Below are 13,974 nucleotides of genomic sequence, written 5' to 3' on the forward strand. Positions count from 1 at the left end.
ACTCAATATATTTAAGTTAGTAGAACTTTTTGTAAAACTTTGAGTTTACACTACTCAATCTATTTAATCACTTTGAACATTCGGGTTCACAGTGCAGCAACGTTTTAAATCTCACACTTAATAACAAAAACATATGCACCGAAATCAATTTTGTTGCTTATCTTTGACATATCCAGGACTATGCATGGAATAAATAAAAAAAACCCATTCTACCTGACATTTATTTTATTTTTTAAAAATTGTTAATATATATATATATATATATATATTTTTTTTGTTTTTGTTTTTTTTTTGTTTGTTTGTTTGTTTGTTTGTTTTTTTGTTTTACAAAATCTTTAATCAACGTGGATATTCTTGTCCAAGAATTGCTTATTATAGTTGTGCTTTCTAATAATACCGGAGGGTTATCTGCTCTAAACATGGACTTTTAATCAAATTCTGCATAGATGAAGAAAAAAAAAAAACACTTTGATCCACTGTTGAACGTCTGTTAAACTCGGAAATACCCTCTAGGATGCGACAAAATTATTCTTCCAGAAAATCTAGTTTAATAATTTGGATGAAAAAAACTTTCTGGTGCATGAAAAGCTAAAATAAATTTTAATCATAAACTTCTCGCATTTAGCCAAACGTGGTTATTTTTTCAAACGTGAACAGGAAGTCCTCATCCTGAGCCCTCCAGCCCAATCACGGCGGTCTTCCTGTCTTTATGAACCGCCGGTTGTCTGAGCAGCATGGCTGCCCTGACCTCCAGGCCCACGACGACACGACCACGCCGGTGGATAAGTAGCTGCAGAGGCCCGCCACGGGAACGCCGTCTCCGGCTGTAACTATGGCCAGGACTGGTTTCTGCGACTCCAAGCCCCTGCTGGACTTACACAAGAAGGTGAACACCTGCACGAACACAAGTTTAGAAATTAAGGGCACTTCCAGTCCTCAGGTGCTCTACATTCATGAATAAATCCTTTACCATTTTCCTTTGTCATGTAACATTTCCCCGGTGGATTCTGAAATTTTTGTTTTTAAAAACTAAAACTACTAGAAAAAATATTGCGTAGGCTAAAGTTTTGAGGATAAAGATGAGTAATTAATCCTACCCTATTTAGGCCTTTTTATTTCACTTTAGTGTTGTCAGTCCAATTGCATTCACCTGCTGTGATCCAGGTGTCTCTGATCAGACTGTGGTAGGAACATTTCTCAGTTGAACCTGGGCTCTACAGCCAAAGTTTTTAAATACTTTTATTCAGTCTCAGTTGTAGAAAACTGGTAAAATCATGAAATTTTGAGTGTCCTTGATCACATTCTTAAAAGACTCTTTGTCCCTCCAGGTGGATGAGAGGCGAGCCCCGTTAAGAACCTGGGCTAATGCCTGTGGGCCTAGAGATCGCTGGCAGTCCGTTGAAGTAGAAGAGTCCAGGATGGCCCCTGTCAAAATGGAGACAGAACACAGATGGGTATGCCTTATGTCCGTCCTGATTCTCTCTATATAGCTCTTTCCTTTATCTTATTTCTCAATATTAATCTTACAAGCTGACTTGAAACCTTGATATGCACTGCTTCATTCACTGTAAACAGATTTAAAAGAAGGGATGCACAATGTTGGATTTGTACAGATGTTTTAAATGCCAATATTTAAAAACTCATTTTAGCTTATCTATTGATACTGACTCCCTTATTTCATTGTGAAGAACACAAATAGGGGCACTTCCATAAGCTGTACTGGTATCTTGTTTTCATCACAGTACTCTTTGGTCGTACCTGTTCAACATAGGTAAATTTGTCATAGTGCAGCTGATTGAAACAAGGCCTGAAGTTGAAAGTGCAGGTGCACCTCCAAACATTTAAATATCATTTAAAGGTTAATACAAAGTTCATTAAAATTGACAAATGTCAAGATTTTTTGTTTGTTTTAATCTTGATGATTACGGCTTACAGTTCACCAAAATCAAAAATCCACTTGTAAAATATTAGAATATTGTAGAAAAGTCTAATTTGCAAAGGTATCCTGAGCCTTCATTCTCTCATTCTGGTTCAGCACAAAACCAGAATCATGAGGAAGACTGCTGACCTGACCCTTTCCAGAAGACAGTCATTGGCACCCTTAACAAGGAGGGTAAGCCACAGAAGGTCACTGCTGAAAGGGCAGGCTCTCAGAGAGAAAAGTGAGATTTTAAAAGAGGTGCACAAGCAACAGGGATGAGCTCAGCCTTCAGAGGATTGTCACAATGAGCTGAAGGCTGCCCTCAGAGCAGCCTGGGCTCATTAAAACCCTGGCAGTGCCCAACTGATTGGCTTCATGCCACGTCGTATAGATTCAGTAAATTGTGCATTAAAGAACTCCTACCAGTTACTATTGACCTGATGTTTTATGATATTCTGTTACTTTGTGATGGTTGATTTTTGTCAGACGTAATCTTCAACATTTAACAAAAAAAGTCTTTAAAGTTTTCACTTTGTATGAGATGAATCTAGAATAACTGATCTGGTTGCCCTTATTTTGGCAACCTCTTTTTAGAAACTTAAATCACAGGATTCTTCCATAAAATAAATACTTTTTTCATGATAGTCATTAATAAAAACAAAATATAATTTTTTAGATGCACCTGTATAGCCTGCCTGGTTCTCGGTTTGCAGCTTTACGTCACAGCAGGAGGCGAGTTTGTTGCAGAAACGGTTGCATGCAGCAGACACTATGGAATAGTGGAAAAGTACAGGAGAGTTTGAGGAGTCATAAAGCACCAACGCAGCTAACAACGAGAGTTTTTTTGTTTTTGTTCTGTCAGACATCCCACTTATGACGCTCCTAGTGACGATACACTTTAATTCATCAGTTGTTGGCAGTGTCTTGATTTAACATTTTAGTATCAGCTCAGCATGTTTGGAACCTCGCCAGAGTTGATACCAAAAGAGTACTAGATACTAGGTATAATCTCTAAGTTTTATCTTTTTTTTTTTTTTTTGGTAAAGAACAAAATCTAAGAACACTTCAGGTCCCTCTTATTAACATCTATGTGCATATATGACAGGATAATATGTTTAGTTTTGCACTCAAGCGTGCTAAGATTGAGAGTGACGCAATAATGTATAATTTTGAATTTTATTTGACTGCATTCTTATCAATTAAAACATTTATGTACATAAATAATATGCTAAAATACACTACTTAAATATGGCAAAATAAATATTTTTAAAATTCAGAGTTTGATCTCAACTGCAAATTCTTAAATTCTGAATATAAATTTAACATGCGTGTTGGAGTTTGTCTTGTTTTTTGTTAGACCCTTAATTAAAACATTAAAAACCTGCCTACAGACATTAGCCTGTGTGCATCAGCAGGAATAAATGTTCCATTATTTTAAAGCTTCAGATTTATAGAATAAATGTATGTTTTAATTCCACTCACTGAACTATAACTGATCTGTTGCCCTTATTTTGGCAGTCTCTTTTTAGAAACTAACATAAAACAAGACAATCAACGCTTGATTCTTCCATAAATGATAAATGTACTTTTTTCTCAAATATGGATGTTCATTAATAAAAAAACAAAATATAATTTCTTTGGAAAATGCTTAAATGAAAATGCTTATTTAAAAGTGACAGTAAAAAAAAGTTTCGTCTACCTTTTTAGAACTACATTCAGTATTAACATAACCTGCTGAAAGGCGGTGAACTCTGAAGAACACTAAATAAAAATGCAACCCTTTTTTATGTAGCTTTTACTTAACAAATTAATTCTCCTAATTAAACAAGTTCAAGATCAGTGTTTCACTGAGACAATCATGACAAAGTGCTTGAAAAACACACAAATTATATTTGTCTACGTGTAAAAAAAAGTAGCTGTAGTTCAGACCTAAAACTTCAGTCCTTAAAGATTTATGGGGTGAGGATGAAAAATGACAAAAACCTGAAGTAGCATTGTCTTCTCTGTTAAAGCTACACTAACTTTATTGTACATAGTAGTAGTACATTCTGCTGAGGTGTTCAGCTGATACACCGACCATCCATATCGGCAAGATGTTCATGTCTGCTCATACCATAATATAACGTAAACCAATAATCTGATACTGATATTATGCCAGTGATGAACTGAACTGTCCTTTTGAGAAATGAAGATGTTTGAGTTTGAATATTGTGCATTACTAATTCAGAGAACCAGTCTCTGCCTTGAGTGCATGATTCACTGATGTGTCATGTCTTCTCTGTTTGAAGGAAAGGAGGTTATCTGCACAAACAAGTGAAGGCATCCTGATGGGTTTCCATGACGACAATCAGGCACATTCAGGTTATACAGCTTAACTTTGCAGTTTTCATTTTCACTCTGAAGTCTCTGATAAATGCTTTTAGTTTGAGGATGATCAAGTGTGTATGTATGTGAGGGGTTGTTCCAGGGGCCTGTTTTCTGCATTAATAATTATTTTACATAATTCTCTGATATTTTATCTTTTGCAGTATTCTAAATTCATGAACTGCATGTTCTGTCATTACTTGTCCTTATCCCAATCTTGTATATCAGAGGGTTGTGTGGAGGAGCCCGTACTGCTTCACCCTCTCGGTCTGCAGGGCCTTCACAGCCTGCAGGCCCTGGTGCCCAGTCTGCTGCGTCATGAAGTGGAGTTGGCACTGGAGAAGCTGGGCCTCTTGTGGGATCGGACTTATGCCTGGGACCTGTTTTTAGAGATGATGGTGAGATATTGCTTACCGAGGTCTCTCAGCAGATCTGTGTCTTATTAAACCAAATCCATGTAATGTTTGTTAGGCTGACACCTTTGCAGGTTGTGTTTGTGAGCTTTGTTTTCTTTTGTCGTCCTGCAGAGAACTCAGACACAAGCCTTACTCACTAACACTGACCTGATCCAGCCTTTCACTGACGCCACTAGAGCTGTTCTGGTAGACTGGCTCATTCAAGTTCACGTAAGTTTCCCGGGATGGAGAGCCTCTTGATAACGATGGGATCTGTTTGAAAAGTCCAAAGAATTACTCCTCAAGTCCTTTTCTGGTAAGTTTTTCTTGACCTTGATGGAAAATCATCCCCAGATCAAGGAAAGATGTGAATAAGACGATAGGAAAAAGAGAACCACAGTGAATCCAACCGTTCTAACTCTAAGCAGGTATAAAGGATGTGTGAGTTTACTGTATAAAATGGACCACAAAACAAAAGTCTATCATCCTGCGGCTCTCTGTGTTTTACGTAGTGATAAATCTGACCTCTTTAAGGGTTTTATAAATGTCTCATCTGTCATAATCTCAACAGTCATAATAAGGAAGCCTCAACATGATTATTTTTTAAGATCCTATTTCCTGTATTTGTTTTAAAAAATTATTGCACAATTAATCTAACTGCAATCATGATGTCAGGCTGTGCAATTACATAATTTCATTAAAGCTGCAACTATTTTTGTATTTAATACTTGAAAGGTTTACAAAAAGGCTCAGAGAAAGGCATTTAAGTTTACAATAGTGCCTCTATTGCACTTTGTGGAAGTACCTTTATTTCCAAACAGGAAAAACTTTTATTTATTCATTTATTTTTAAGATTCTTTTTGGACATTTTTAGCCTTTACTCCTAGAAGAGGATATTAGACGGAGTCAAAAATGGGAATGAAAGATTGGGTGAGGCATGCAGGAATAGAGGCACAGGCTGTACTTGAATCCAGGCTGCTCGTGTGCATGGGCACTCTGGCTATCTGCACCTCAAAACTTTTACTCATCTTGAAAACTGAGTTATTTTTAAAGTAGTGATGTAAAAACGTCATCTTATTTTTTGAGATGAGATAAACACACTTCAAATTTATAATACATCATGAAATCTTTAAGGCCACCCAAGCAGTAATCACACTTTGGCAGTGATTAAACTTTTGCCACATTAATCTTTTTTTTCTCAACATGGCCACACAAATACAGCTGTTGGGTTGATTGGAGGTTGGGATGAATTTATCCAAATGAATTATAAAAATTGTATCACAGTTAAGTTTAGACTTTTTTTAGGGGCCTCAAGCACGCCTTAATTCATCTCCCCACCCCTGAAATAATAGAGGAAAGAAGACGGAAACACTGCTGATATCCCATGTTTATTTTTTGCAAAAGACCAAAATTTGGTGGCTTACTTTTGTTGAGATAATATTTAGCTGTTAGACTATTTAAGAAAAATTAATAATCATAGTAAGTGTAGGGAGGCATTGTTACCAGTACAATCTTGCATTTGAAACTTTGATATATTAGTAGCAGGGTAAAGGGTTAAAATATGGCTCAAAAAAAGGATGGAATTTCCTGCGCTAAATGGCTGAACTAAGTTATATAAATGTAATGAATAAATATCATAAACATCTGTAGAGTATTAATATTTTTGCAGCATATTCGTGTTTTAGTTACAGATTTATTGTAAAATATTTTGGTCTAAAACTCAAATTACAAGTTGCTATGCTGATATAAAATTCATATGTAGAAATTTAAATGTTAAATTGAATATGATGTAAGCAGGAGGACTTGAATGGGCATAACTCTACATGGATCACTACATTTTAGGAGTTTAGCCCCCCACAAACGTCTAATCCCGACAAAACTCTCCCAAATTGTATAATTTAGAGAAGATATTACTACAGTCCTGTGATCACGTTTTGATGAACAGTCAAAAGGTGTGTCACTTTGAATTATAAAAAAAAAGAATCAGTGATTGTTTCTTCTTTTGTAAAGGATGGTTCAGTGTATCCTCTGCTATAGGAGATAACAAAGGAAGCAGTTAACCTTATTTCCTTATCATTTAGAGGAATAAAACCATCCTTGTCATGGCTGACTCTCATAGTCCTGGGTCACTTAGTTAGGAACCCCCTTCAGCAAAAGGACTATTCAAATGGACCCCAGGTATCCTTGACCCCCAGTGCCCTCTTGGGCACTGGTTGCATTGTTAATTTTCTCACATTCACTCAAGTTGCACTCGTGAAAATGAAAAAGGCTTTTAAGGATGACGCTTCAGAAGAAAAGATGTGGGAGGAAAAGCAATGCAACCGTTTTATCAGCCAGAGTACACTGAGGAACAGTGGCAGTCTTCATGTGAATCTCTTTGGTAAAACGTATAAATTTGATACATCATGCATGCCTTTATAGTGAATGATAGTTTGGGCTTTTTAAAAGACTACCAACTACAATCTGCTCATGTACGCTTCAAGGTCAGCAAAGATGAAAGTCTGCCTTCTGAGTTGGCTTAAACAACACAAAATGAAAAAAGTTTCAAAGCAATATTTCAGCATTCAGGGAATAGTTTTGAGCTTTCTTAAAGTTAAATTAGATTCATAGCCTTTAATTTCTGTGCTGAGCTGGAGCCAGCAGCTGGTTAACCTTTATATTTGCATAACAGCTACACTGGCTCTGTCTGACAGTGATAAACCTGTACCTTTAAAGAGTAACTAAACTCCAGAGCTTAGGCAATGTGCATCTAACCTGGAATTTCAAGACATGCCTTTAGAACAACATGGACAGGCAGAGGGATGAGAAAAAGCCACTTGGCTCTTTGCAACAGCGGCAGCATCATATAGCCCATGCTGCTTTTGTGAGTTTGAATATTAGCAATCATGTCTTAAGCATTTATGGAGAGTGCCAAAGACAAGGTACTGTAGATTTTTGTGAGCTGTAATCATCAAGATTAAAACAAAAAGGCTTGAAATATTTCCTTTTCTATTAGATGAATCTATAATGAAGTTTCACCTCTTGAATTAATTCACATGGGGATAAATGAACGTTTTTATTATAATTTTTTGAGATGCACCTGTATTACTATTTCTTGGCTGGCTGTAGTCACTTCCTAGTGCAGTTCTATCATCAGATTATTTACTATCCAAGCTGCAACCTGTCCCTCTCTTGTTTGGTGTTAATCATCTGCTCCCCGAGGTCAAACAGAAATGTTTTCCAAATAAAGTATATCACTCATTTTATTCAATGCCTTTATTACTTGTCTCATCTTTACATACTCTGTTTATGACCAGGAGCTGATGCATTTTCAAGAAGAGACTCTCCATCTCACAATTCACCTCCTAAACCGCTGTGTGCGTCAGATCAAGGTGACCACAGCCAACCTGCAGCTCCTGGGCATGGTTTGCCTCTTTGTTGCTGCCAAAAAGGAGGAGTCCCTCCTCCCTGAGGTAAAACAATCCAATGAACTTTCTTTATGGCGTGTAACGTCTACATTTTTACCACTTTTTGTAAAGAGCTAAAACCTGTGATGAAAAAGAAGGCATCCAAACTGGCCAGAGTTAGAAATGAATCATTCCAGAACCCTCATCTAGCAATGGTGCCTGCAAATGTGTAGTTGAGAAGATGAAGAAGAGATGAATGAACATTCATTTATTGATGGAGCATTGTTGTTGTCAGTGTGAAGCATTTAAACACAGAATCACAGCATGCAATTCTTTTTCTCTCTGTTCAGAATACTCCCACACAATTCTTCACCTCATTCACTTCATCTCCAAACTGCTACTACAATACTATCTCCCACAGTGTCATTATAATGAACATGCTGCCATCTGGTGGTAAAAGCATTTCATTGACCTCCAACAGCACAGGAGAATACTTTATCATGATATTAGTCATAATCAGTATTTTACAAATGTGTCTCATCCAGGTAACTTTTTAATCAGTCACTGAGTAATTGTCATCATCTCCAGAGTAAATATAAGCACAGCTCTGTCCATGCTCACACACAGAATCCAGAGCTAGATTCCATGAAAATGCAAATAAATGGCATAACATGCAAGGCTGAAATGTTTTTTCACACGGCAGCCACTGTGGCTAGTTGTTTCCCCAAGTTACTGGCCACTCAGCATGCTAAAGACAATTTTAATCATATAAAATGATTTTAGTAAAAATGCTAAAACTTACTTAAATCTGATGTAAAATCTTTTGAAATGTAAATGAGAAGTGTACTTCAAACATTCAGGCCTTTTTTTTTGCATTCAACCTAGAGAAAATACAATGTGCCCTAAAAGCTGTACTAGTTTACCTTGTTTATTGTATTTTTTTGAGCTACTCTTTTCAGTCAAAGACGGCATGCCATGCTCACAAGGTTTTGCCAAATCGCATCCATTAACTTCAGGCGAACAACTACGAGCACTACAAAGTTATGCTTAATAAAAGTTAAAACAAAGTTAAAGTTATTCATATTTTATGCAGTTGGCTTTGAAAATCCCTATTTACATTACAAATGTGTGCTACACTAACATTCAGTTAACTGCATGCAGTGAAGAAACAGAATGGGGGACAATGAAGGAAAGGACATCACAAGAATATAATGCGAACACTGAAGTTTTGAAAATAATGGTGTCTAAATGCAACTACTAATGCATACTAGGGCTAAAAAATAAGAATAAAAAAGATCCATTAAATTATGAGAACTCAGTGTGTTTTCTTTGTAATAGCAGTAGTGTACAGCAATATCTCTTTGAGACAAGTCTGAGCTTAAATCACTGTATTTCCTAATTGCTCGGTTCCAGTAAAAAGAATGAACAAGGCTTTTAACTGTAGGGCTTGTGCAGGGCAAACGGCTTTGTCTGATCTGAAGTTCTTCCACACAACAGGCTATGTTGAACATTGTAATGAAAAAACGAATGTGCTAAAACGGTTTTCTTCTCATGTATGTACTCCAGGTGTCAGCACTGTGCTACTTAATGGACCACACCTACACCAAGCGTCAGCTTCTGCGAATGGAGCGTAAAGTCCTCTCAGGGCTGAAGTTTGATTTGGCCTACTCTTCTCCTCTGTGTTTCTTGGTCCTACTCGCCTCAGTTGGTCGCTGCAGTGACAAGGTCTCAGTTATGATCCTGTTTGTCAAGTTGCTTTGAATAACAATCCAGCACAGATGTCAGTCAGGCTGTTCTCCATGTGGTTTGGATTTGAAGCATCACCTCTGCTTTCAGGTGGTGTGGATGGGCCGTTATCTGCTGGAGCTCTCTCTTCTGGAGGGGCAGTGTGCCGCATTTCTCCCCGTGCAGCTGGCAGGAGCGACCCTCTGCTTGTCCCGCCAAGTTCTGCAGGAGCCTCCGACACCGGATGGAGAAACTGCCTGGTGTCTGGCCTCCAGCGTCCATGCTGGCAGGTGTGTTGGTTGACTCTAAAGACGTTCTTTCATTCTACACGTTAGCATAGACAGTTTTACCATTACGCAACAGTAGGCAGTTGCTCCAGGGAATGGGCTTTATCAAAAGTGGAGTATACGTCAAAAGATAACAATTAGGATGAGTACTTGGAATGTAAATAAGTTGCTCAGAGTGTGTAAAAGAGCAAAATATAGTTTGATTATCCATAATATTCCCTGTGAAGGCCACTTGTGGCCTATTGCACCATCTACAGTTCATCCAGAAAGTACAGGTGCATTTCAATAAATCATCAAAAAGTTGGTTTATTTCAGTAATTCAATTCAAGAAGTCATAAAACATTCTTATTATGTAGATTCATTTTAAACTGAATATTTTGTGTTTATTTCTTTTTGTTTTGATGATTATGGCTTATACAGCTAATGAAAACCCAAAAAAGTCAGTATCTAAGAAAATTGGACTGTTACTAAAAAACAGTTTTTAAAAAAAAGGATTTTTAACACAATTGTTGGTCTACTGAAAAGTATGACCATGTGCAGCACTCAATAGTTGGTGAGAGATCCTTTTGTATGAATTACTGCAGCAATGCAGTGGCATGGAAGCGATCGGTCAGTGGCACTGCTGAGGTGTTATAGAAGCCCAGGTTGCTCTTCTGCCTTGTTGAATCTGGGGTCTCGTCTTCTTCTTGATATTTCCCTAGACATTCTCTATGGGGTTTAGGTCACAGTCACAGTCATACCATGGTCAGCAAATCAGTCTCTGGTAGTTTTGGCTTTATTGTGGGCAGATGCCAAGTCCTGCTGGAGGGGGAAATCAGAATCTCCGTAAAGCTTCTCAGCAGATGGAAGCATGACGTGCTCTAAAATCACCTAGTAGATGGCTGACAGCATTGATGCTGGACTTGATAAAGCATAGTGGACCAAGAGCAGTGGATGACATGGCACCCTGGACAATCACTGGTCCAACTGAAAACACTGGACTTCAAGCACTTAGGATTCTGTGCCTCTCAAATCCTCCTCTAGACTCTGGGACCTTGATTCCCAAATGAAAGCAAAGTTTACTTTAATTAAACTATTTTCTGTGGTTCAGGATTGACTCAACACCAAGAACACAACCCTTGTAGTCCATTTCCTGAACCTGACTGTATGGTGGCTCTTGATCCAGTGACTCCAGTCTCAGTCCACTCCTTGTGAAGCTCCTCTAAGTTCTTCAGTCTGCTTTGTTTGACAATCTTCTAAAGGCTGAGCTCATCCCTGTAGCTTGTGCTCCTTTTCTTGCCACACTTTTCTCTTCCAGTCAACTTTCTATGCATATGCTCTGATACACCCTCTGAGAACAGCCAGTCTTTTCAGCAGTCTTCCCCATGATTGTGGTTGTGTGTACAGTGGGAGAATGAAGGCTCAGGAAACCTTTGCAAATTGGACTTTTCCACGATATTCTAATATTTTGAGATAGCGAATTTGTGTATCAAATAAAGGGTAAATCAGTGTTAATTTCGTTGACTGAAACCATTTGTCATCAGCCTTTTTTTCCTTGCCAAATCTAGACTAAAACTAACAAAAATAGATCTGTAATGACTAAAACTGACAAAAACTAAGTTTAGTTTACTTACTAAACTAAGTTTAGTTTTTGTCGTAATGACTAAAAATAGACTAAAATGTAATTTAGTTTTCGTCGAACATTCGAAATCTGTGATATTTCTCCCCTGGGTAAATCTGCCAAAAAAAAATGCATCTGCAGCTCTTCTGCCTCTCAGCTGTAGAGAGCAGGGACCCCAGGTTTGGCAGGGTGTAGAGAACAGTACTATGATTTGGTACCAGATTTAGGCATGAGAATAAATGCTTAGACTAAAAGTAAAGACTAAAATTTGAGGACTTTTTATGGACTAAAACTAGACTAAAATGTTTTGAGTTTTCGTCGACTAAAACTAAAAAGGGTAGAAATGCCTAAAATGCAACTGAAACTAAAATGCATTTCATTTAAAGTCTAAAACTAAGACTAAAATTAAAAATAGCTGCTAAAAATTAACACTGGGGTAAACATATAAAATGACTTTCAGTGTTTAAGATGTATATTCTTAATTTGTGTAATGGCATCAAAATGGACTTAGATTTTCACTAAAAGTTGTGGGGGAGACCCCTGGTTCCTAACGGGGAGTCCAAGCTTCAAAATAGCCATATTATGCTAACCATAGTTGGTTAGATCCCTATAAATGTGTTGAAACAATGAATTGGTTCATTACAGAGTGTTAAAATGACATGTAATAAATGATAATGTATGATTTGCAGCAGAAGACGTGATATTGTTCAAATACTGACCACATAATATGGACATGGTATGATGCAATGAAGAGGAAAAAAAGAGCACTTGTTTGGTGCTTTACTTACACCCTTGCTTTAAATGTATGCCTTTTTATTTTGTAAAATATTTAAATTAAGGATTGGCCAGCTGTCAGCCAAAGAAATGTATCCTTCAAGCTACTCTTAAAGAACAACAAAGGGTCTCCATCACTTAAACTGCTCATGCACACTGGCCTCAAATCTTTCCCTACCTCTGTGATCCTAACTGTTAAAAAACGAGAAACATTTTGCATGATTCGTCCTATTTGTATAACTGATATGCGTGTTCTTGTTTTTTGTAGTGAGGCCACCCTGCTGAGGATCATGCACATTTTAGCCAGCACTGCAGCAAAGGCTCACACCAGAGAGACCTGTGCAACTTTTATTAAATTCTCATCCTCAGAGAGACTGCAAGTCAGCAGACACCCAGGATTAAAGAACGCCCCCAGTCTGCTTGGCATATACACTTGAGAGCCCAAGATTGTGTGTGATTGAAAGATGACCAGTGGGTGATGGAGAAGAGTGATGCGTTTTTTGACAAAGACTTGTGTGTATGTGCATACATATTAAATAACTTGGTGGGAGGGGGGAATCTTGTTTTATGATCTTATCTTGCAGCTGATTTTGAAAAATATTTTTTGTATTGATATGTCCTTGTCCTGTCAGTGTTTAAAAGGATTTGGGATGTATATCGATGTATTTCTAAATTTTAATGTAAAATAAAGTGTCTGCTGCAACATTTAGCATTTCAGATGTTTGTTTTTTACTCCACTTCACCCTCCAACAGTGCAGCAGGCTGAGACTTCGGAGGCCTGTACGACGAAGCTGGATTAACAAGCCCTGGATATCTCTCCGCTAGCTGGATTGACTTATCAAGACATTTGCAATCCGGATCAGCTGTACGACGAAGCTGGTTATCAACTCGCTAATTGCAGCCAGGGTTTTCCAATCTGGATCAGTGCGCGCTCACATAAAAGGGGTGGTGTTTGCAGCGTCTGACCAATCACAAACATGGAGAAAGCCTGTAGAGCAGCGTCTTTTCAATGGAGGAACAGACAATCATTCTTCAAAAATAGGAGGAATTTAAATCAATCATCCAGGCCAGAAGCAACACTGTCGCCGCAGCAAAAGCCAGGAATAAATGCTGGCAGAAAACTGCCGACTCTGTAAATGCGTAAATTCGTCAGACTATACAAAATGAATTTATGGGACAATATAAACTGACAGCACTCTGATCACTCAGTTTCACTTTATTACGGCACAGATTTGGGGCAGAGCTTCCTCGGCGAATTTTGTGTTGTAATTTTAATTCCTCGCACTTTCCATTAATCCATGTTTCTGCAGTTAGATTTTTGCACACTGTCCGTTATTTTCGGATCCGTAATCCGAAAAAAAAGTCACACACTCGTAAAAGGTTGCAAATAGTTTAGTACTGCGAGCCTGCGTCTCTGTCACTCCTTTAAAATCCAGCTGGATCCATCCTGACAGAGAGCTCCGTTCAGCACCTGCCCATGCGTCAGAGCGCAGAGACAAGTCTCTGTTATGAGCTGTGAGTA

At 37.9% G+C, this 13,974-nt stretch overlaps 1 protein-coding gene across 2 annotated transcripts; it reads left to right on the forward strand.

Annotated features, from left to right (window-relative positions):
• Window positions 1–690: 690 nt before the first annotated feature.
• LOC121515498 (cyclin P) lies at window positions 691–13,157 on the forward strand. 2 transcript variants are annotated; one of them, XM_041796304.1, is made up of 10 exons: window positions 691–886; window positions 1,329–1,454; window positions 2,036–2,113; window positions 4,210–4,282; window positions 4,514–4,683; window positions 4,813–4,911; window positions 7,977–8,132; window positions 9,633–9,791; window positions 9,903–10,081; window positions 12,721–13,157. In XM_041796304.1, exons 1-10 carry the CDS (start codon window positions 833–835, stop codon window positions 12,887–12,889), a joined length of 1,263 nt encoding a protein of 420 aa, XP_041652238.1. In that variant the 5' UTR covers window positions 691–832; the 3' UTR covers window positions 12,890–13,157. The 2 variants fall into 2 exon arrangements, with proteins under 2 accessions (XP_041652238.1, XP_041652247.1); XM_041796313.1 differs by lacking the exon at window positions 2,036–2,113 and having other exon boundaries at window positions 694–886.
• The last annotated feature ends 817 nt before the right edge of the window (window positions 13,158–13,974 follow it).

The sequence above is a fragment of the Cheilinus undulatus genome, linkage group 2 (genome assembly GCF_018320785.1).
Source record: "Cheilinus undulatus linkage group 2, ASM1832078v1, whole genome shotgun sequence".
NCBI classification, from domain to species: Eukaryota; Metazoa; Chordata; class Actinopteri; order Labriformes; family Labridae; genus Cheilinus; species Cheilinus undulatus.

Coding starts and splice junctions, on each gene's coding strand:
- LOC121515498 (XM_041796304.1), top strand. CDS start 833: ATGGCCAGGACTGGTTTCTGCGACTCCAAGCCCCTGCTGGACTTACAC. Junction 2,114..4,209: donor TGGCACCCTTAACAAGGAGG/GTAAGCCACAGA, acceptor CTCTGTTTGAAG/GAAAGGAGGTTATCTGCACA. Junction 4,283..4,513: donor CGACAATCAGGCACATTCAG/GTTATACAGCTT, acceptor CTTGTATATCAG/AGGGTTGTGTGGAGGAGCCC.